Source organism: Netta rufina (genome assembly GCF_964035555.1).
Source record: "Netta rufina genome assembly, chromosome: 17".
NCBI classification, from domain to species: Eukaryota; Metazoa; Chordata; class Aves; order Anseriformes; family Anatidae; genus Netta; species Netta rufina.
The window spans coordinates 14,845,873-14,868,917 of NC_140141.1; the positions used below are offsets into that span (position 1 = coordinate 14,845,873).

General features: G+C 58.3%; 1 protein-coding gene across 3 annotated transcripts in view; it reads left to right on the forward strand.

Annotated features, from left to right (window-relative positions):
• Positions 1–23,045, forward strand: part of MYO18B (myosin XVIIIB) — a 56,996-nt gene that overhangs the window by 5,449 nt on the left and 28,502 nt on the right. For 2 of the 3 annotated variants that reach the window (XM_084297533.1, XM_084297532.1), the window contains exons 10-30: positions 312–412; positions 642–705; positions 1,790–1,934; positions 8,135–8,305; positions 9,195–9,285; positions 10,975–11,167; positions 12,118–12,198; positions 12,349–12,496; positions 12,736–12,895; positions 13,685–13,868; positions 14,486–14,651; positions 14,923–15,032; positions 16,629–16,694; positions 18,047–18,175; positions 18,446–18,589; positions 19,368–19,457; positions 21,046–21,165; positions 21,265–21,373; positions 21,663–21,787; positions 22,430–22,584; positions 22,684–22,807. In XM_084297533.1, coding sequence (XP_084153659.1) covers positions 312–412; positions 642–705; positions 1,790–1,934; positions 8,135–8,305; positions 9,195–9,285; positions 10,975–11,167; positions 12,118–12,198; positions 12,349–12,496; positions 12,736–12,895; positions 13,685–13,868; positions 14,486–14,651; positions 14,923–15,032; positions 16,629–16,694; positions 18,047–18,175; positions 18,446–18,589; positions 19,368–19,457; positions 21,046–21,165; positions 21,265–21,373; positions 21,663–21,787; positions 22,430–22,584; positions 22,684–22,807 — 2,676 coding nt within the window. The remainder of the gene's footprint in view (positions 1–311; positions 413–641; positions 706–1,789; positions 1,935–8,134; positions 8,306–9,194; positions 9,286–10,974; positions 11,168–12,117; positions 12,199–12,348; positions 12,497–12,735; positions 12,896–13,684; positions 13,869–14,485; positions 14,652–14,922; positions 15,033–16,628; positions 16,695–18,046; positions 18,176–18,445; positions 18,590–19,367; positions 19,458–21,045; positions 21,166–21,264; positions 21,374–21,662; positions 21,788–22,429; positions 22,585–22,683; positions 22,808–23,045) is intronic. The other variant, XM_084297534.1, reaches the window with a different exon arrangement.

The following is a 23,045-nucleotide window of genomic DNA, read 5'->3' on the forward strand; positions in this document are numbered from 1 at the left end:
TTCCTCTGCACCAAGGGTGCCCCCGCAGGAATTTGGCCCCTTGATGTGTGCCTGGGGTGCTCCTGCCTGTACGACCCCCTGTGCGCAGCCCTGGCTGGCTGGAGCACCCCCCAGGGCCACCCGCAGCCCTGCAAGTAGGAGCCCGGTGCTTCCTCGGTAGCTCCTGGTGGCATCTCCCCACCCCTGGGTGCCCCTGTCCCCCCTGTCCCCTGCGTGCCCGGCTTGCCTGGACACCCTGCCCGCACTGAGCCCCTCATGCTGGGCACTGGGGCTGGGGGCTGCCGCTGACGCCCCCCTCTGCTCCCCCCCAGACCATGCTGCTGGAGAGGGGCCGAGTCGCCCGGCAGCCCCTCGGGGAGAGCAACTTCAACGTCTTCCCTCTGATGCTGGCGGGCCTGGATGCGGCGCAGAGGTGAGCGTGTGGCCACGGGGCTGCAGGGTGCAGGGGCTGTGTGAGCCCAGCACCCTAGATTTTAGAGATTTTGCATAGTGCAGGGGCATTTTCTGGTGCCCCCCACTAAAACTACAATTGGGCTAAGGTTTTGTTTCCAAATACCTTTCTGTGCACTGAGCTCTGGCGTGGCTCACAGCGCTGCGTGGCACCGAGCAGGGCTAAGTCCTTGTTTTCCAACCCCTTCCAGGACCACACTGCACTTGCACCAGGTGGCTGAGAGCAACTCCTTCGGGATCAAGCCGTTCTCAAAGGTAGGGAGCAATAACGGAGCCTCCTGCCCCCCCTGCTCGCATCCCTCTGCACCCGGCTGCTGGGTCGCCCCTGCAGCTCCCCAGGGCGTGCTGGCTGCTGAGTCCCTGCTCAGAATACTACTTTTAGGGGCTAAAAAGGTGGCTTTTGATCTCCAGAACTGGCTCCTTATTAGTCTGAGCCGTTTGCAAGGTCCTCGCGCTGCTGGTGCCACAGGAACGCAGTCAGATTTGGGTTCAGAGATGGGGTTTTACACCGTCCTCTGAAACAGCAGCCCCTTGGCCACTGTTCCGTGTCCCCCCATGGCACAAACATGTCTCTGGGCAGCCAGGCTCGGCCGTGTGGCTTGGGAAGGGCTCAGAGCATCCTGCGCCAGGGCGAGCAGATGGCACCTTGGGGCCGCCTGGCCGAGAGCCTGGTCCCTTCCCAGGGCAGGGTCACCTTGGCCGGTGCTGGCGGGGTCATTCCGGCACAAGGGAAGGACAGTTTTAGGTCGGAATACATTTCCTTGAAATGCCATTTTCCTTTCTGATCTCTGCTCTGGATTTTTAAACTGGAAATCTAATTGGTGGCTTCCCGGCCTTTGTCCTCATGGCTTGTGGGGATAACTCTGCACTGACTGATCCCCCACTATGACACGGGTGTATCAGCAAGTACTTGGGGTATTTGAGTCTGGAGGAATCGCGGGCTCAGCTGGGTTCCCTCATTAGCAGCCGCCTCCTGGGCCCCTGCAGGAGGAGGAATCCTTCGGATGAGAGGGGCTGGCCGTGCCGAGGGGGGGATGCTGCCTGCCAGCCCCGTGTGCTGCGCCTCGCCTCGGGGCTGGGTGTCTGCAGCGACAGCCCTCAGCTTAGGGGGAAAAAGCCTAGTCTTGCTGAGGGGCTGCACCTGCAAGAAATAAATAATGAAAAAATCATATTAGCCAGGACACAGGGAGCTCCTCTGCCTGGCTGGGGTGCCCAGGTGCTCTTTTTCCATAATCCCACCCAAACAAGCCCCTGATGGTGCCGAGCAGGGTTCCCCGTCCCTGTGCCACCCCGTGGTGCTCCCGGTGATGCTCCCCCTCCTGTTCCCTTCCTCCCACAGCCCGAGGAGAAGCAGAGAGCCTCGGCAGCATTCGCCCAGCTGCAGGCTGCCATGGGCACGCTGGGCATCACGGCGGAGGAGCAGGCGGCCGTGTGGCGCGTGCTGGCTGGCATCTACCACCTGGGAGCCGCTGGGGCCTGCAAAGGTGAGGGGGGCTCGTGCCTCATTTCTCTGCACCCTCATTGGGGCCTGGGATCAGGGGTGGGAGATGGAGCAGGTCCCGATGTGGCGGGGTCTTGCTGGCGCGTTGCACCCTGGAGGTGTTGAGGTGTGATGCCTGCAGCGGGGCTGCTGCACAAGAGATTTACTCGCACGCTTTGGGCTGGGTGATGCCGTGTGCTGCTCCGGGGGGGCAGGAGCGGGGTCTGTCCTGTGGCTGCTTGTGGGCAGGACGGGGTCTGTGAGGCTTCACCTCCTGCCAGCTCTCCGGGGAGGTCCGGGGTTGGTGGCTCCTTGGGGAGTGCCTCTGGTTTGTGCCGCCGGCCCACCGCGTCCCCAGGGGCACGGCAAAGGGGCAGCTTCAGGTAGCCGTAATGTCATCATCTCCTGAGTGTCTAATGCAGTAACCGAATTATATTAGGATGATTCTGGATGAAGATTGTATTTATAAAGACTTTATTAATACAGGCATATAGAAATTGCCTTATCCCTTATAAATTATTTTAAGATGTGCTCTAACCCGTTTTAGAGACAGCCACATTGATTTACACACTTCAATTTATGAGGGCTGCATAAAGGCTGCTATAAACTCAGCCGTAGACATTTATAAATGTCTCCGCAACATGTCATAACACATCTTATGGTAATTTATGCCATTAATCATTTATTAATTATTTTAAAAGGATGAATGCTGTCGTCACTTAAAGTGTGTTCTCTCTTTCTCCTCTCTGGCATTTTCTTTCCCCAGCTCCCCTGACACTTTTCCAGCTGTTTAAAAATGACCCTGCTGTCTCAGGCTGGAGTGTTGCAATGAGGCTTTTAGTAAAAAATGGAATCCTTCTGCCTCGAGAGTTTTCAGGAGAGCAGATTTTGGAGCCGTGTCTCTTTTTGAAATCCCCCAGAGCTGGCAGGGGGCTTTGCTGTGCCCGCGGGTCCCCTCGGTGCCGGGCGCTGTGTGGCCGTGGTGGGGGGGTGACCCCCTTCCTTAATGATGGGCAAGGCTTTTAAACCTGCTCTCATAATTACCTGAGCAGGTTTACTCCAACACGGGTTCAGCAGGGTCTTTCTGTCCCAAGCATCCTGAAAGTTGAGGGTCAATTGAGTGCTGTGTCCCAAAGCCTTGCAGCAATTATTTCGGCAGGGCTGGGAATGTTTTTTAATGGGCCCGGGCAGGGCTTGGGGCTCCGGAGCTGGCTCTGGTGGAGGATTAACAACCAGAGCATGTCTCAGCATCACTCGCTCTGGTATTGATTCCCCCATCGTGTGTCAACAAAAGGGGAGAAATGAAAGGAAATATGGATAAAAAATGGATCAAAGCCGGATGGAGCAAAAGTCTCAGTGGGGGCAATGACTCTTTTAATGTGGTTAAACCTGTCTCCTGATAGCCATCTCTTCCCTTCCCCTTTTATGCGCTTTGAAGTTATATATTCAGAATCCTCTCCCCGAGATCTCACCAAAGGACGCCTCGTCTCTTTGCTCGTGTTGGGGAGCGTGGGCAGGCGCTGCAGCCACCCCCACCCCACGGCAGCAGCCCCCGGCACGCCGTGGCCGTGGAGCCCCGAGCACACCTTAGAGGTGCTTTTTTTTCCTTTTCTGCTGATTGCTATCGTCTGGTCACAAGCTCTGTTTGTCCAGGAATGAAACAGGAGGGGAAAGCATCATCTCTCCCTGGCTGAGAGGAAAAAATACATTTGCAGCTAGAAAAACACTGGGAAGAAAAGGTTGAATTTCAAAAGCTCGCTCTGTCCCGGTGTCAGCATTGCCCCTTGCTTTTGAAACACGTTAAAGCAGCTCTTTTTGTGAGAAACCAGCCTGACATCCAGAGGCCAGCGGGGCACCTTAGGTACCAATTCACCGGAGTGCTTTCAGTCCCCTTTGTGTGCTGCAGAATATTACATATTTTCATTTATTCATTAGCTCTTTAACCGGGAAGGAGGTTTCGGGCGCAGCTGGGGGTCAGCATTCAGCTCCCTCTCAAGCTGCCTGTTTTGCTGACTGCTACAGAAATAAAGCGTCACAGCTCTGAGCTTTGTGCAGGCTTCCCACCGCGAGGCTTTCATAGAGCCGAGGGTGTTCCCGGTGGCTGCAAGTTCCCAAAGCCCTCCCGGAGCAGCCGGTGGGTGCACGCGGTGGCCGGGAGCCCAGGCAGTCGGTGCGGGTCAGGTTTTCCTTGCTGTGGAGGCTCACAAAGCCTTGGATTGCTTTCGGGTGGTGCTGGGGAGGAGGAGCAGGGTGAGCTGTGCCTCAGCGGTGCCGAGCGCTGCATCTGCGTCCCAGGGCTGCGGTTGCTTGTGGGGGTGCAGGGGGCACAAGCCCACCCAGGGCCATCTGCCCAAGGGTTTCCAGGAGGACTGGGAGCTGTTGAGCCATGTGAAATAACGGGGATATCCACCAAATGCAGGGGGAGGGCAGCAGGCAGGAGCCATGGGCACTCACCGTGTGCCTCCTGCGAGCGCGGACGGCAGCGACCTTCTGCCTTCTTGCCAGAGCTGTGAAAAAATCCTCGACCTGCATTATCGCTGCTGTTTTACAGCCCCTGAGACGTAGTGACCTTTCCCGAATTGATGTGGAAATGGCATTGTTCTTAATGCCAGCCGAGCTCGACGCCCAGATTTATCCTAATTTTTCATTACTGCCTGTTGCTAAAAGGATGAGGGAGCAGCACACCCGTAATTAGCACTGAGTCAGAGCTTCCTTTCTATGACAAATATACCTGTCCTGGGGTGGATTTCCCACTGCTGCCGAGGGAAAAATGAGCTGGCAGCTCTGGCGCAGCAGGTGATGGAGCTGCAGCGCTGCCAGCACGAGGCTGACGGGCGGCCTCCAGCATAAATCCATGCCACGGGGCTGCCGGCGTGCTGCGCCTCCTTGCAGAGCCCTCACACACCTGTGGGCAGGTCCTCGCCGTTTGGTCCAAGGTCTGTTGCAGCCCTTTCCCCTGGATTTCTGTAGGTGCACAGGACGTGGAGGGCGCAGGTTTACAGGGGAAGCTGAGCATGCGTTGTTTGGGTTTGTAGTGCTTGGAGCTGCTCGCGTGTTCCCCTGACCAGGCTGCAAGGGCCGTGTTGGTGTCAGGGGCAAAGAGGAGAGCTTGGGCTCTTCTACAGCCACTTTTCAGCTGTTGCTTCCATTAGATGCTGCTGTTTGGGCAGAGCAGTGCTGGCTGAGCCAGAGGAGCGTGCCCCTGTGTGCCTGTGCTCGGGGCATGCAGCAGAGCCAGTGGCAGTGCCAGCATGGCTTTCCCAGCAGCATGCCAGGAGCAGGGGGAGATGTGAGCCTCCTGCGGCACGCGAGAAGCGCTTTTCCATACCCGGGGGTACTTCAGGCAGAGCATGTGCTCCTCATTAATCCCTCGTAAAACCTACGCTGCACCTGCAGACTGCAGCTCGGGGGTGAATTCCCTCTCCCTTGGCTGTGCGTGTCCTTGCCCTGTGCACAGCCCGGGGCTGAGGCTGAGGGGCAGCGTCTGGGTTCGCTCTGCCGCGGCTCCGTGCTGCCTGAGCAAACCGTGCAGGGGAGCGCTCCTCTGCTGCCTTGCCTCGTTCATCAAAACGATTCTTGGAAAAGATTGCATGAGGGCTGGCCTCTGCATGCTGCCAATTTTTCTCTCTCTCTGTTAGAGCCTTTTGCTCTGCAGCACCTGGGTTTTCCTGCTGCAGGGGGAAGCAGCGCTGGTTTGGCACGTCGTGTTCCCAGCAGGCTGGTGGCTCTGTGCATTTAATAAGCTGTGACCCTCCGGAGCAATGATTCTGTTTTGACAGAGCCACCAGCCTTCATGGGAAAGTCCTCTAACAGGACAACAGTCTCTAGGGTCTGCATCTTGGCTCAGTGACCATGCCCTGCAGAGTGCAGGGGGATGTTTTCAGGCTCCTCTGACCTCCAGAGCGGAGCCGGGACCTCGCAGCCTGTGCCGGGACGGACGTGCCATGAGCCCTCCTGTGCCAGCAGCGAGGCCATGGGCATCACCAGCAGCAGGTCCCTGCTTTGCCAGATGTTTTGTGGCGGGCAGGACGGTGCCATGAGCGGATCCAGCCCAGGGCCATACCCTGACATTGCCTCTCCTTTGTGGGGCAGTGGCATCCTCAGGCGGCTCCCGCCCCGGGCGGGCTGTGTCTGCGCGCGGCGAGTTATGGCGCTATCTGTTCAGAGCCCTGACATCTTTATTACAAACAGTCGGGGAAATGCAGCCAGAATGGCAGATTTCTTTAATCATGCTATTACACAGCTCTTCCCTTTGTTATATATAGGCTTTAATATGTCATACATCAGGCAATGGGTCAATGGAGAATAGACTGCAGGATTTAGTGCAGGACAAATAAATTAGCCATTCAAGCCAGGAGGAGCCTCCTCTCTCCCTACTTCCCCACCCAGGGTAATAAAGAGGAACAAGCAGGCTTTTTTATTTGTCCCATTAGCAGCGCAAATGTTTTCATGACAAAATAAGTGGAAGAGAAGGGCCGGGCTGGCAACTTGTGCCCAGAGCAGGGGAGGCGGCTGAGCGGGGCTGCTGGGCTCTGCCTGCTGCAGGGGCAGTGCCGGCAGCTGCGGGATGTGCCCGGGGTGATTTCGGGAGGGCTCCAGCCCTATTTCTCTTAGCAGGGTGCCCACCTCCCAAGGACTCCCTGAGCATCGGGGTGGGCTCATTGGCATCGCCTCCTTTGCTGCTCTTGCCCTGAGGGAGATGAATTTGGTGCCTCTGAGAGCTGGAAGGAGCTGGTGCTCGCCCTGCACGGCCCCGCTGCTCCTTTTAAATATTAAATGTGCTGGAGTAATTACCTGTCAGGTGTTAAAGCTGGTGTGTTTTACAGCGGTCACATCAGGAGCAGGAGGGCTGCTGCTATTCATTTTTTATGGGCTGGGAGACTCTGCGGGCCTCTCGTGGCACCGGGGGCTGCTGCGTGGGGCAGAGCCGAGCCACCAGTGTCAGGGCTGACCCCAGGGGCTGCTGCCCAGGAAGCATCTCACATCTCCTCCCCAGCAGAGCCTTTGCTGCTGGTAGCTGTGCCCAGGGAGGGGCTGCAAGCCCCAGGGCTGGCTCCTCACTGCCTCTGCCCAAAGACACCACTCAGAGGTCTCTGGATGACTTTGTTCCATTTCTGCTCATTCCCACCGTGCTGCCGTGCCAGCTGGCTGCTGCTGCAGCATCTCTCATTCCTAGATTTGTAAAAGGATTTATCCCGCAGCTTGTTTCCCTATTGATTTTAATCATTAAGCTGGAGCCACTATTGCTGGATATAAATAATTTCCTCTGCCAGCGTACACCAGCTCTGCTTGCGGGGGATGCTGAGAGCTGTGCTGCTCTCGGGGTTACAGGGACAGCAAACATTGCCGGGGCTCAGTAAGGTGATCCTGGATTTTGAGGGATTGGCTCGTAATCCCATCAGCTTCCATAACCACATCTGCCAGGCTGGCCTGCTGAAGCTCTTACTGTGCACAGGCGGTGCTACCGATGCCTGGCTGGCAGCAGCAGGCTCAGCCTGCTCCCAGCCCCCCCGAGCTGCTCCTGGATGTCTCTGCAGGACTCTGGCAGGTCTCTGCCCAGCCCCACCACTTGAATGTGGTGCACTGAGCACCATGGGGGCAGCAGCACGTGGGGAGCCCTGCGTGGGGCAGGCAGACCCAAAGGCATTGCTCTGAGACCCCCCGAGTTCTCAGCTATCCTCCGAGCAAAAAACGAGTCCTCTTATCTGCATGATTACCAGGGGCCAAGTCTGTCAACCTTTCTCGAGTCACCCAGCCTTCTGCTGACATGCTGAGCATCTTGCAAAGCTGGGCACATCACCGCAGCTGCTGTTAGCAAACGTGCAGGGGGTAACGGAGGGCACCCCCATCCACTGTGGGAAATTAGAAGAGCAGGCTGTAATGAACGGCGCGAAGCTGAGTAGCACAACAGTAAAAGGAATTAGTGAAGTACGTGGCTGCTGACTTACTGAAGGTGTGCTGCGGTAACCGAGAGCTGGTAAACCAGCTGTAAGCCTCAAGGAGCACGCTGGCGGTCCCCTGAGTTTCCATGCAGGTTGCCTCCAGCAGTGTGGGTTGGTGTTGGGGGTTGGAGCTGTGCTCACTGCTGGGTGCTGAGCGCTGGGAGCCGCTGGGACACCGGGAGCAGTGCCTCTAATTCAGCAGGCTCTTCTAATTCAGCAGGTTCTAATTTACCTCGTTCCTCCTCATTTCTCCTCCTGCCAGTCGGCCGCAAGCAGTTCATGAAGTTCGAGTGGGCGAACCGCGCGGCCGACGTGCTGGGCTGCGAGCTGGAGGAGCTCACCACCGCCGTCTTCAAGCACCACCTCAAGCAGATCATCGCCCAGGCCACGGCGCGGGGCGGCCGGCTGCCCCCGGAGGAGGACAGCCCCTCAGGTGCCCCAGTGCTATGTTCTTTTTCCCTTTACTTACGGAATTCCTACTTCCGTACGGGGTATTTCTATTTATCTATGGAAATTCTGTGCTCTGCACTGCTCCTGCCTCTGCTGTGGGGACGGGCAGTGTGCCTTTTCCTTTTCAGGCAGTGAGGTCCATGTAAATGCGTTCATATTAATCAAATTATTAACCCTGCCTTGCCATGTCACTGTCCTCAGCTCTAGAGCTGACCCCACGTGTCGCTTGGTAAGGACTCCTGAAGGTCAGGGAATTCAGTAATGCCACTGGAAGATAAGCGACGGGGATAAATGCTGTGGGAGCTCTCCCTAGAAATGAGAAGGGAAAAAAGGAAAAAAATGCCCAGGGGGAGCAGGGTGGGCTTCCCCCCCTGCCTGCTGAGGACACAGCACCGGCACCGCGCTGTGTGCGCCCACACTGTGAGCAGCTCCAGCGGTGTGTGTGCCGTGCTAGTGCCTGACAAATTGCTGCTGAGCCACCATAAACCTAACGTTAGCGTACGGTCTGATTCATGGGGGCAGATCCAGCCTGCACGGGGAGGGGATGAGATACAGCCTGGCTTTAAGGTCATGCTGCCATGCCTGGCGCATCCTCAGCAGCCCTGTTACAGCCAGGGCTCTGCAAGTTACCATGATAAAAACGAGTGCTTGCAATGCTTCCACCTCCTGCACACGCAGCAGGCACGGGGTGCTGGAGGTGTGCAGGTGGATGCGCACAGCCCGTGTGAGCGGAGCGGTGCCGTGTCTGGCAGGCAGAAGCTGGGAGCAGGGCAGGTTGCCTGACCCTGCCAGCAAGGGGAACGCCTGCTGCCAGCTCTGCTTCACGGGGCAACCGGGCGGCAATAAACGTTGTGTCTTTGCTCCTCTGGCAGGGCCGAAGATGACGGGCGTGGAGTGCGTGGAGGGGATGGCTGCGGGTCTCTACGAGGAGCTCTTTGCTGCGCTCGTCTCCCTCATCAACAGGTACAGAGGTGCCGAGCCCCGGGCACTGCGCACCGAGGAGCTGCTGCCCACTTATCCATGGCAGATGTGGCTTTGCAGGCAGGAGCTGAGGTTACCAGGGGGTGTGGAGCAGTAAATGGCCAGGGCATCCCACACAGAGCCACGGCAGTGTGGGGAGGGAATCACTTCTTGCTGGAAGCTTGATGGCAAGCAAGGATCGAAATGTCAGGAACTAGAGGGGCTGGCACCAGGGCAGCTGCTGAGGCACCGGGGGAGGCTGTGCTCTGTGCTCCCATCCCACTGCCAGCTGCTGTGGGAGCCAGGCAGGCACCAGGCACCTGCCTGTCCCCAGCACCCTTCCTCTGCTCATTTCCATCTGAAAGCCAGGGTGGGAAGGACATCCTCCACGTGCCAGTGTAAATCTGAAAGGATCTCCTGAGATAAATTCAATAGTTTACACTGGGGTAGGGATCAGACCCCCAGAGCATTCAGTTTCCTCGGTTCCAGTGTTCAGCTCAAATTGTTGAAGTCAGCATCCACAAAAAGCTGGTGTTTGAAAACACTCCGTATTGTTGCAGCAGGGTTATTTTTACCTGCAGTCGAATATTTTTATTCTAATTCCTAGCAACCACATTCCGAAGGGAAATTGCTGATGGTACTCTAAGACCTTGCAGAAGGTTCTCTTGAATAACAGCATTAAATCAGGATGTGTCCCACGTCCCCTATTCCCTTTCCCACAGCAGCCCATCAGGCCCTGTTAAACCATTGCCACGGCGATCCAAGAGCAGTGCCAGGTTGCGGTGCAGTCGTGGGGATGTGCCTTTACTGCACGAGCTGGGGGTGAGCCTGAGCCCTTCCAGCTCCCTCAGCCCCAATGCAGAGCATGTGCTGGTGCTGCTGTGCAGTTCTGTGAGCATTGCCTTGTAAATACACATGTTTTTTTTCATCCAACCTGTGCTTTCATCGGGTGCTGCACCCTCAGCACCCTGTGCTATCGAGGAGCAACGCAGCTCCTCTAATCTTCCCTAATCAGGGCAGGCTGCCTGGCAAAGGGGCTGGGGACAGGGAGCACGGCAGCGAGCAAAGCACTGAGAGCACCAAAGCATAATGTGCCTTAAAAACAATCCCAGAGACTTCTCAGTGTCATGCTCCCCTGCTGTCCTTATCTGAAATACTGGAAATGGCTGCAAGTGACATTCTGAGAAGTAAACATCTCTGTTTCTCCAAGGAACCCTCTGGATGTTGCTTCTCAGATCAGTTCCAGTCAGGGATTCCCTCAGGAGCAATGGTCTCCTCCTGCAGCAGCACTTGGGAGTTCGGAAGCTCCTCAGTGTGGGGGTCAGCATAGCCACTTCTGCATCGAACTTTGCATGTTTGAGTTAGGATTCAGTGCTTTAAACAACCAGAGTGTCAGGGTGGGGAGCGGCGTGGGAAGGGCAGCATCTCCACCTAGGCTGGCAGAAGTCACTCAGCTGCAGTAGATGAAGGAGGAGGTGGGTGAAACTCGGACTGAACAGGACAAGGAGATGGAGGCTGTTGGTGCTCCTGGCTGGAGACACGGGCAGGGGAAATCGGCACTGGGGCCATCGCTGCCACGTGGGATGATGCTAACGAAGGGATGTGCACAGCTGGGGAAGAAGCTGAGTCACCCCTGGGCACAGCACGGCGTGCCCCTGGGTAAAGCCCCGTGCTGTGCGTGACCTCCCCCAGGTCCTTCTCGTCCCGGCACCTCTCCATGGGCTCCATCGCGGTGGTGGACACCCCCGGCTTCCACAACCCGCGGCACCACGGCGGGGAGCGCGCGGCCACTTTTGAGGAGCTCTGCCACAACTACGTGCACGAGCGGCTGCAGGCCCTCTTCTACGAGAAAACCTTCGTGTCGGAAATGGAGAGGTACAAGGAGGTGAGCGCGAGGGCTGCGGCCGTGGAGCTGCCTCCCAGCCCCTGGGTACTGCTCCCTGCACCCTGCTGCGGTGAGACAGTGAGTGCCCAGGAGCTGCGATGGCCGGAGTGCTGCAGGAAGGCTCCATGTGGAGTGGTGGCATGAAGCCTCTTGTCCCCCTGCTGTCCCCATCACAGGTCCTCTTGGATGTTTGTGACACGAGGGAAATGCCAGGCGGGGCCGGGTGTCCCCCTGGGCATGCTTCTTCCCGCTCAGGAGGCTCTGTGCCTTCTGATGACACAGCTGGGTTTTTTCCTAAATTACCTCAGGTGCTGAATAATAGAGAATAGAAAGGAAAATGATAAATTATTGCAGAAATACGGGGCTGAAAAATCTACTGGCAAAGATGAACTTATCAGCTTTGCAGCAGTTACTTTAATACCTCTAGCTCTGGAAGAACGGTCGAATTGCCGTGACTTAATATTCACACCTCACTTGCACCGAGTGTATTTGTGCCCTTTGCTGGTTTCCAACTGAGCATGAAATGGAGGAGGGCTCGGCAGGCCGGGCTCGCCTCGTGCTGCCTGCTGGCTGGGATGGGGGCACGGTGGCTTTGTGGCCGGGGCAGTGGCTGTGAGCCCGGGCCCTGGTGGCACGTTGCTCACACAGCTCCGACATGCACAGGAGTGAAAATGAATGGAAGCAACGCCTGCAAGCTGCACATTAAATAATTGATCCTTTCCTTGGTGCTTTCGTGTTAAGTCCTCAATTATTATCATGTCCATTATTGATGTGGCATGTCTGACATTCCCCGAGTGCTGCAGGAGCCCTTTCAGCACGGTGTCCTGAGCCTCGGAAGTGCCCTCGGTGGCAGCTCCGCTCCGTCTTCCTCCCCGCTGTGCAGATGTGCCTGCTCCTGGATCCTGACGCCAGACCATGACTCAAGCAAGCTTTTAAATGATGTTTTCCAGGAAAATGTTGAGGTGTCTTTTGATCTTCCAGAGCACTCTCCGCTGGCCACGCTGTCCATCATCGACCTGAACTCCTCACAGGTAACCTCTCCCCGTGGCCCCGTGCAATTAGTTGCTCTGCCTGCACTTCCCAGCTTCGGGCAGCAGCAGTGTGGAACGGGGCAGGCACTGGCTGGAGCTGGCTCCTGTCCCATTCCCGGTGGCCCTGGGGACATCTCCACCCTTTGGCAGCTGCAGGTGCTGCCCGGCAGCCTGGGGGCTGACCGCAGGGGGCTGCTGTGGATCCTGGACGAGGAGGTGCTGGTCCCGGGCTCTGGGGACAGCGCTGCCTTCGACCGCCTCTGCTCCTACTTCGCCCCGAAGGGCCCCGACCAGGACGGTAAGTTGGGGGCAGTCCAGATGCTCCCCTACCCCCAGCTGCTTTCCTTCCAGCATCACCATTTAGTTTGGAGAATTAAAGAATGGTCGGGGGGAGACAAAATGCTCTGCTGGTGCCCGCTGTCTTGCGGCCCCACTGGTGGTGGCAGCCCCATGGGAACTGGCCAGTGACCCTCTTGGGGTGCTGGTGACCCACCTTGGGGCATTGGTGACCCCCTCCGGGTGCTGTTGCTCTCGCAGGGCCTGGCTGCGTGCGCAGGTGTGAGCAGGAGCTGCATTTTGAGATCCCCCACCAGCTGGGCACAGACCCCGTGCGCTACGACCTGGCGGGCTGGGTGGGCAAAGCCAAGCTGAACCTGTCGGCAGAGAACGCCAGCCAGCTGCTGCAGCAGTCCAGGCTGTAAGTACCACGGCACTGCCAGCAGCCCCGCGGGAGCGGCCTGGGACGGGGGGGAACCCAGGAAAAGGCTGCTTAGCTCGGCTTTGAGGGAGCCCAGAGGGTTCAGTTAGGGTGTGGGGGGTGGGTGCAGAGTGACTGGCAGCTAGAAGTACGTGTTCTGATCGTGGTAGGTGCTGAACAGAGCTGGGAATAGCATCGTGGTGAAGAGCTTTCCACCAAAACTGCTTGAATCTATGTCACTGGCACATTCAGCGGAGCTCCCCTCCGCCCATGGGGGAGGCAGGCTGGGAGGGACATCGGGTGCTGCTGTCCCACAGCCCTGGGGACCCCGCGATGTCCTCAGCTCTGCAGCACCCCAGGATAAGGGCAGCGAGGCACCGCCAGCCCTGAGCAGCTTCCCTCCCGTGCAGCAGCCGCTATCCTTTCCCCTGCGGCATGGAGCAAGGCTGCAAACCACACCGGGACTGAAATGTAACCGGGCTGCTACAGGTGTCTCCACACACGCCATGATTTTTACCTTCTGCTTAAACCCTTCCAGCTCATTTTGTTCCGGGCTTCAGTTCAGGGAAGTTTTGATAGCAATGAGCAGCTCGGTGCTCGAGCCAGGGAGAAGCAGAGGGGTGGGAGGTGTCCCCACAGCCCGGCTCTCCTCCGCGGCCAGGTGCCCCGAGGCAGCACCGCGGGTGCACCGATGCCAAATTCGCCACTTGGTTGCTGGGTGCTGCCTCTCCTGTGAGCATGTTGGCAGTAGAGGAGCCCCAGCACCTTCTCTCCTCGCTCGCCCCCCAGGAGCGCGGTGCAGGAGCTGGTCCTGCCGCGCCGCCGGGCGCCCCGGGGCTGCCGTGCGGTGGCGGGGCTGGAGGGATGCTCGCAGGCGGCCCTGCAGCGCAGCGCCTGCATCAGGAAGACCTTCGCCAGCAGCTTGGCGGCCGTGAGGAAGAGGTCGGTGTGCGCCCAGCTCAAGCTGCAGGCGGTGAGTGGGGCATGGGGGCACCACGGGGCTTGTGGGCTGGGGGCTTTGCCGCACTGAGACCCAAACACCGAGGGAAAAGGGTGCCACGAGCTCTGTGCCCTGCTGGGCTCTTGGCCAGGGATGCTGCTCTGGTCTCAGGTGGCCAGCGAGCCCCCCAGCACTGCTGCTGCTCAGAGGGAAGCGAATCGTAAAGCAGATTACAGGCACACCTTGCTGTGCCACTGCTTAATCCTGTTAAGGGCTCAGGCAGGCGGACTGGCCCCACAAGCTGGTCACACATCAGCCTCCCGTTGATCTCAGCCATAACCAGGTGCCTAAATTCTCTCGAGTGTCCTGACTCTGCCTGGAAAACCCCAGCCCTGGCAGCAATTAGACCTTTGGTAACTTTTTGTAGCCCATCGGCTGAAAACTTGAGGCATGGGGAGGAAGGGTCCCACTCAGCCTCTGTGCCTGGAGCTGCTGCCCCCAGTACGCACACAACTTTTGGCACTGAGATAACTCCCTGAGCTGCCCGGACACCCTGCAGCGGGTGCACAGGAGCGATCACCCACCCACACACGTGCTGCCCCTTCGCCCCGTGCCCCCCCCAACCCCACTGACCTCTGCTTGTCCCCCAGGACGCGCTCACCAGCCTGCTGCGGCGCTCCCAGCTGCACTTCATCCACTGCCTTGTCCCGGGAGCGGCAGCGGACGGGGGGGACCCGTTGGCCCTGGACATGCCGTCCCTGCGAGCCCAGCTGGGGGGCACCCAGCTCCTGGACGCCCTGTGCCTCCGCCGCACCGGTACGGCCCTGTCCTGCTCTGTGCGGGGGGGACACTCCATCAGATCCCATATTTGTAACCCTTAAGCACATCTCTGGCACTTTTCCCATCACCTCTGCCCTGCCCTCCCCGTGAGGGTTTTGCTGTGCTCAGGGCAGCTCCCCCAGTCCCAGTCCCCACCGGGAGCCCCCCGTTTGCTGCGCCGCAGAGCCCCTGCAGCCCGTTCCCTCGCCAACCCTACAAACCTCCCCCGGCTCGTGCGTCCCCCCCAGCGGTGTCTGCCTGTCCCCAGGGTACGCGGACCGCATGCTCCTCACCCAGTTCCGACGGCGCTTCCAGGTGCTGGCTCCGGCCGTGATGAAGAAGCACACGTCTGCCTACGAGGTGCCGGATGAGAGCAAGGTGCGTCCTGGGCTGGGGGCATGGGGCTGAGAGCCCCATCCTGGGCTCTGCCGGAGCTCTCCGAGTTCTCCCCGGTGCTGCCAGGGCTGTGTCTGCCCCCAGGAGCCATCCCTGGAGCTCGCAGCTCTCTCCAGGCAGGATGGGTCAGGGCAGTGTCTCCCTGCCCTGGGGCAGGGGCTGTTTTGCAGTTCCCTGCCTGGCTCAGCCACTCCTTGGGGCTGATATTGTTCCTTGGGCTGCTGTTGGGGCTGTAGGGTCACTGCCTACAGGTCTGCTGAGCTCCGGCTCTCCCCACAGCCCTGGGTGTTGGTCCTTTAGTCCCCAGCCAGCACTGCAGGACCCGCTGGGGTGGGGGCACCCACCTGGAGCTGCTGGGGAGCTGCCACACGCAGAGCACACCAGAGGGTTCTTACCCATAAGACTGTCCCCGGGAGCTGGGGATGGAGCAAAGCCACCTTCAGCAGGGCTCAGGGCAGCTTGCCAGCTTTTGCCATGCTGCTGAGAAATGGTCTCAAGGTCCGGGAACACGAGGAGCCAGCCCGTGTGCTCAGCTGGGGGCTGCCAGGGCTGCCTGCGGCCAGGACTGAGCTCTGTGGGCAGGGGGCAGTGAGGGGGCTGTGGGGCTGCAGAGCTCCCTGCTCCCCAGCACCCTTCCTCGTGTGGCTGCAGGCAGGGGCTGTGAGCCTCGCTCCGCTCTCGGTCCCAGCCTTGCTCCCCCCCAGGGCCAGGTTTCTGCAGCAGCCGTAATCATTCCTAGCGTGGGCTGCATTTGCCAGGGTTATTGCACCGTGGAGAGGACTTGGAGAAATCAGCCTGGAAACGAAGCCTATTATTGCTTCTTTTTAATACCCAGGAGCAAACGGCTTTGAAAATCCTGCTGGCTCAGGGCTGGTGGGTGCCTTGGTCGTCTCCTGCCCTGGCTGCGTGCCTGGCAGATCTTATTTTGCAGGGCAGGGCAAGAGCTGTGGGACCAGAGGCATGTGCAGAGGGCAGGATGAGTGCGTTTCAGTGGCCCCGTGTGGCTGCACTCCATCCCTCACCCTGGTTCCCCAAAACTGGATGGCTGAGGACAAGCTGGGCATTATCCCTGGGGACCCAGCGGAGCTTGGGGCACATGAGGTTCCCGGGGACTGGGCATCACCTTGCTACATGTACCTGCTCGGGGTGGCTCCTTGCTGCCCATGAAATCTGAAAGTCAAAGTATCTCAGGAATGAAGGGGAAGATCTGCCAGCTTTACGAGTTCCATAATGAACTTGTAGCAAAGTCTTGGGAGAACTGACCCTGCCCTGTAACAGCCTCCGGGTGAGCTGCTGAGCGCCCAGCGCCAGGCAGAGCTGAGAGGAGATGAATTCTACATGGGCACGTGCTCCGTTGTGCAAACGGCCACAGAGCGTGTGCAAATTCAGTAAAGATCTCAGGATTTAATAAGATGAGTCTGACAGATGGAAAAGGTCAATATTGTTATTAAACACGGCAGGAGGTGAGGGTGGATGCTCTGGGCCCCACAGACTTGCCCTGTCCCATGGCTGGCGACTGCAGCTTGCTGCAGGACGGGGTGCTTGCGTGCAGCTCCATGACCTGTTCCTTCCCCACAGGCCATAGAGGAGCTCTTCCAGGCACTGGATCTGGAGAAGAAAAGCGTGGCGATAGGACGCAGCCAGGTACGGTGGCCACCCGCTCCTCCTCCCTCGCTGTCAGGGTGTGCAGTGCAGCCAGCCCTGGGCCAGGTGCTGCTGGCTACCTGCAGCCTCCCGAGGTGGAGAAAAAACATTTCTGTGCTGCAGAGCTTCCCTCCAAGCCCCTGTGGGCTGGGAAACAAAGCCCTGCCAAAAAACGAAGCAGGAGACTCCTAATTTGATGGCATTACCTGGGTAAATTCTGTGCCTGGTTCCCAAATCCCAGCCCCTCCTGGCATTTCCGTACCTAACTACCTCTGATGTCTCACGGAGTTAAACGGGGCTTGGGCAGCTCCTGGTTGTTGATGGGTTGGGTTAAAACTGGGCAGCTGCAGGTGCAGGAGTTGTCACAGCAACAGTGTTTGAACTTAAAATTGATAATCTCAGAGCAAAATTAATTTTGTATGCATGCTTGCCTTCAGCTCTTGGAGTCTATAAAGAAGGAATTCATGAAACGGTTCTGTGGAGCAAAATAACTTGCTTTTATCCTACATGGTGCAGTTTGCAATTATCTCTTCTATGAATCCCTTGTACTTAATCAATAGCACGATAGCAGCTCCAGTCACATCTTGTTATATAGGAGTTGGTTTTGCCATCACTTTGAGCATTGATTTCGTACTAGCTTCTAAAACTCACTGGCTTGTGAAGTTAATACAGACATTAATGAGGCAATCAAATAGGTGGTGAAGCAATCATAGCATTATCTCAAGAAAGTGAGCTTCCTTGGGATTGTTCTTTGATTCAATTTGGTGTCTCTAAAATGCAGCTTTTTAGGTGTGCCACCAGGTTCCCAAATGCAGTTCATTTTTATCGAAGCTGCGTTATGCAAATGGCTCACGGGGTTTGGCAGTGGCTGCTCACACACCCCGAGAGCTTCGCCAGGCAACGACCGAGAAGCATCGTAGGCTCTGGGAGATCTGTAGCGGACTAAATTCAGTGGCATCAGCAAATCCGCGTTGTTTGTGCTGTGTTTCCAACAAGTTCAGATAAAGAAAATGACGTGGCTAGTTTTGTTTTTCCCGTTGTACACCGCCACCTTTGCTGTTATCTGTGTGCACGTGTGTACATGTTGGGAACGGCGTCGCAGCAGAGGAACCGATGTCACCCACGCAGCACGTGGGAGAAGTGCCGTGTCCCAGAGGAAAAGCTTCGGGGGCTTGCAGCACCTTGCAGTGCTGGATGCTGATGTCAAAGCAGGGCAGAGGCAGGGATGGAGAGAGCAAGAGCCAGTCCTGAAGGGTGCTGGGCAGCCAGGTCCCCCAGCCCTGTGCTCCGCTGCTGCCTGTGGGGGTCTCGGAGCCCCTGCTGGGTGCACAACGTCCTCTGCTTGCTGTTAGGTGTTCCTGAAGGCAGGCGTGATGCCCAGGCTGGAGAAGCAGCGCGACAAGCTGATAGCCCAGAAGATAATCCTCCTCCAGGCCGCCTGCAAGGGCTTCCTCAGCCGCCAGAAGTTCAAGAGGCTGAAGGTATCCATCCCCTGGGCTGTCACACCCCGTGCCCACCGAAACCCAGGCTTGGACTGCTGCCTGTGTGCAGTGCTGCTGTGCCACGGCCCAGGGCATCCCGGTGGGGCTGTGCACAGCCCTGGGAGCTCAGCAGGCTGCTCCTTTGATACCGTTCCCTGCCCTGATGCTGTCCCTTAGGGATCCGAGCCCCTCGTCCCTGTGTCCCAGCCTGGCCCTTCCCCGTGCCTGCTGTGGCTCGGGGGGGGTCACTGCTGGCTGTGTCCCCCGCAGGTCCAGCGCCTCGCTGCCCGCTGCATCCACAAGAACCTGCAGCTCTTCCAGGCCGTCAGGCACTGGCCCTGGTGGCAGCTCCTGAGCCGCGTGCGGCCCTTGCTCAGCGTCAGCCTGGCAGAGCAGCAGCTCCGGGCAAAAGAGGTAAGCACCACGTGGTGGGATGGGATGGAAGGGAGGGGATGGGGCAGGATGGGAGGGATGGGACAGGGTCGGGTGGGATGCTTTAGGAGCTCTGCCTTGTGATCTCGGACAGCTTGCTGGGGCTGGGTCCGCTGAGCTGAGTGCCTGGAGATGATGGATGAGCTGAGCACCCAAGCTCGATGCAGGGGATTGTGCTCTGTGCTAGCAGCAGAGCTGTGCCTGCTTCCACCTGGGATGGAAATGGTGCTGGGAGACCTCCCTGGGCATCTTCTGAAGGCTCAAACCCACCTGGTAGCCCCCAGGCCCCACTGCCCGCTCACCTCGGGTTTATCACATCTCTGCACAGCCCTGGCCATCCAAGCAGGGCAGCGCTGCCACGAGCAGCGATCCCGGCGGTTACGGCTGGGCTGCCTGAAAAGGACCCGCAGTGAACGCTGTGCCTCGGCAGTTGCTGCCTCTGATAGCCTGCCAGGGCTGCAGGAGCACTTGATGAGCAAGATTCAGACGTTTGGATGCTTGTCCAAGCTTTTGAGGCTGGCTCCTTTCTCATGAAATGTGCTCTGTACGGAGACCAAAGCTGACATTCCCTCCAACGAAATTCGTGTCAGGAGCTGTAGTCCCAGCGATTTGCAGTGTGCAGCCTTCAAAGCTGCCTGGTAAATTTTCTTAATAAGGCAGCTATGTCTCTCCCACTTATTTTTAACAGAAAACAAGACATTCATAACAGAACTGAGGCTGCTGGAGCTCTCAGTGTGTGTTTCCTTGCAATCTTACCTAGGAGGAGCTGGCGGCGCTCAGAAGAAAGCTGGAGAAATCGGAGCAGTCCTGCAGCGAGCTCAGGCAGAACACGGAGAAGCTGGAAAGCAAGGTAGAGCTGAGAAGGTCCTCTGCAGCACCCCAGCTTTCTGGCATTGCAAGTTCAGACTTAGCAGGATGAATATAACCAACAATGCAGGTGCCAAATGCTGCTGCTGTCCGCACAGCTCAGGGAAATGCTGCAGGCTGGGCTCCCCAGCACTGGGTTGTCGGCATTCGGCTGGTGCCATGGTGGCTCTGGGCATGCCTTAGTGCTCCGTGAAGAGCTCATTCTTGTTTCTAATTGACAAAATCATTATACAGCCATGGATTTCTTCCAGCCACACGTGTGAAAGGTGCTGGTTTGTCCATGTGTGAAGCCAGCAGCTCCTGGTGGAGGCGGGGTGGCTGTTCCTGGCACAGCAGCGTTCCTCCTTCCTCGCTCCTCGTGGCTGCAGAAGTTGCTCAGGGGCTGTTTTTTAATGCTTCTGCAGCCGAGGGCTGTGGGGCTGCAGCAGGGGGGAGCAGTGCAGGAGGGGATCAGGAGCTGCCACCCCCCTGCTGCATCCCGGGCCCCATCCCAGCGTGTCCCAGGGGAACCCTCAGCACCTGGCACAGCCGCAGGCATCGGAACCTGAGGAGCTGCCGTGCAAAAGCCATCCCTTCTGCTGACAAAAGGCTATAATTAGAATAGGAAATCACACCCAGATGTATCACGTTCTCATTATGCTCTCCAGGCAGCAGTCTCGGTGACCTCTGCAGCCACCAGAAGTGGCTCTGTTCAATGGGACGAATGCTGATAACGAGGGGAAAGTGCGCGGGAGAAACATCCCGCGTGTCTCAGGTTACATTGCAGCGTAACAGCCTCGGTCCCCTTTGGATTTACTTGTTTCTCCGAGCTGAGGTGCAGTGCTCTGCTCAGCAACAGGAACAGCCCTCACCGAGTGCCCTCTTCTTCAAGGGGGAGCGGCTAACGATGATTTCTCTGTTGCTCTGCGTTAGAGATGCAATTGCACCCCTGGGGCTGGGGCTGCCATGGGAGGCTAACGCTTTGTGGCAGACCTAGAAAACACCAGCTCCCCGGGGAAAGCAAGCCTATTGTGTGTACTTACCCAAATTAAACTTGCTGGACCTCTGGAGAGCTCGTGTAGCATGCCTGCATTGTGAAATGCCTTAAAATGCTGTTGGATGCGGGGAAAAGAGCATTTGAAGCCTGCGGGTTTCCCCCTGCCCTGCCTCTCTCAGGGATGGACACGCAGAGCTGGGCTAGTGGGGCAGGCCGTGCTCACGGCTGCTTGCAGAAAGTGCAGCTCATCCTCCCGATTAATAATTCACTCTTTTATTTGTGTGCTTTTTGTTTCGAGTGAAATTTAACGTTAATCAGCTGGAACAGTGCAAAAATCTGGTGAGCCACGCAGGCAGCGCAGTGCAGGCAGCGCTGAGCACACTTTGTTGTCTGTTGCCCTTTCCTCATCCGACGGCAGGGCTGGGTTCACACGGGTGGCACTGGACAGGGTGCACCCCATCTCCCATCTCCCATCTCCCTGAAGGAGAGGCAGCAGCCAAGTGAAAGCTGTCAGGATGCCGGGTCAGTGGGCAGCGGGTGCCCCCCAGGCGGTGTGCCTGGTGCTGCCCAGCCCAGAGCCTTGTTGCCCCCCCAGATCATCGACCTGACCATGGAGCTGTCGGACGAGCGGCACAAGGGCGATGTCGCCTGCCAGGTGTTGGACGGGGAGCGGGCAGAGAGGCTGCGGGGTGCTCGGGAGCTGCAGGAGCTGCAGGTAGGAGACCCCAGCACCACGATCCCGGCACAGCCTTGCTCTGCTCAAGTGCCCCAGGAGCGGGTTGAGCTGCTCCCTCCTTCCCCGGGCTTCCCCCAGAACAAACACGACCAAGTGCAGAAGAAACTGGAGTCAGTGCAGAAGCAGCTGGAGGAGGCCCAGCAGCTGGTGCAGTTGCGTGAGATGAAGATCAGTGGCTCTGAAGGAGGTAGGGCATCCCTCTGGGGCCATGCATGCTTCAGGGGGCCAGCCAGGGCCACGGGGACAGCGCTGCCACCCCAGTGGGGATGGGATGGGATGGGATGGGATGGGATGGGATGGGATGGGATGGGATGGGATGGGATGGGATGGGATGGGATGGGATGGGATGCATGCCACACAAGTTGTGGCAGCCCTGGGTGCAGAAGGCAGAGCTCTTGGAGCCCTGTCTGTGCCCCATGGGAGCCACGCTCGGCCCTGAGCAGCGGCACCCGGTGCACCCGGGGCTGTGTTTGCAGAGGACGCGTGGCACGTGCGCTTTGACTGCGCGCAGACCGAGATCGCCTTCCTCCAGAAGCGGCTGGCACAGCTGGAGGAGCGGCTGGGCGCCGAGCTCAGCGCCCGGACGGGGCTCGAGCAAAAGGCAAGTGCTGCCTGGCCAGCCCCAGCTCTCTGGGGGAATTTGGGGCTCTCAGGGTTGTACCTCGGAGCAGGGCTGCTGCTGGGCTGGGTGTTGGGGGGCTGAGCCATGGGTCCTGATGCTGATGCAGCTCCTGGGTATGGGATGGGGTTGTGCTTGCATGACCTGTCGCACAAAGAGCTGTTAATGTGAAGAGATGGCAATTCCTGAGCGTTGTGGTGAGGAGACAAAAAGGCAGTGTGCTTCCCTGGGCAGTGGCTGGGATCCCATAGGGGTAAAATAAAGAAATGAGAATTGTTCATGCTACATTAAAAAGTAATGAGAGAAGCCGCCCAGCCTTAGGATCTCGGGTAAAGCAAAACATCCCATTTGCTTTCAGATAGTTAGTTTGGAATTACAGGCTTCATTACTGCAAGATTTTGCTTATTTAAAGTCATTCCTTAATGACCTCATTCCCTGGCTGGCGAGAGCTCTGTGCATCTCCCTGCCCTGCGCACCAGCCCCTAGGGGAAGCTCCCCTTCTGCACGGGAGCGTTTCATCCCAAAACAACTGCCTGGGGAAGAGGTGCCTTGGGGTGGGGGGGTCCAGCTCCAGCTCTGGTCGTGGTGCCAGCCCCGGGACCCACTCACACACCTCTCCCGCAGCTGGGTGAGGCGCAGGCGGCGTGCAAGGCGGCTCAGGTGGCGGCGCAGCAGCTGCGGCGGCGCTGCAGGCGGCTGGCCTGCGAGCTGGAGGACGCGCGGGCACTCGCCGAGAGCCAGCAGAGCCGCAACCACGAGCTGGAGAAGAGGCAGAAGAAGTAAGGCCGGTGGGAAGGGGATGGGGGGAGCACAGAAGGGCCAGGGGGGGTGGTGGTGGCGTGGCACCACGCAGAGGTGATGTGCGCTTCTGCGCCCAGGTTCGACCTGCAGCTGGCCCAGGCCCTGGGGGAGTCGGCGTTTGAGAGGAGCCTCCGGGAGAAGGTGACCCAGGAGAACTCCTCCCTCAGGTGGGAGATGGGCAAGCTCCAGCAGAGCCTGGAGGTAAGCAAGGGATGGCCCACTTGCTTTGCATCCCAGTCCAGGAGCAGCTCGCAGAGCAAGGCCATCCTCTTTGCAATCACAGCAGAGGCAAAGCCAGCAACGTGACTCTGGTCTCTTTTAGCACAGCTATGGGAGGCACCTGATGCCTTTAATAACATTATCCTCTGCTAGGAGAGGCTGTCATGTCTCACAAGCCCCATTCCATGGGGCTGGGGGGCTGTGAGGCCACCCCGGGCAG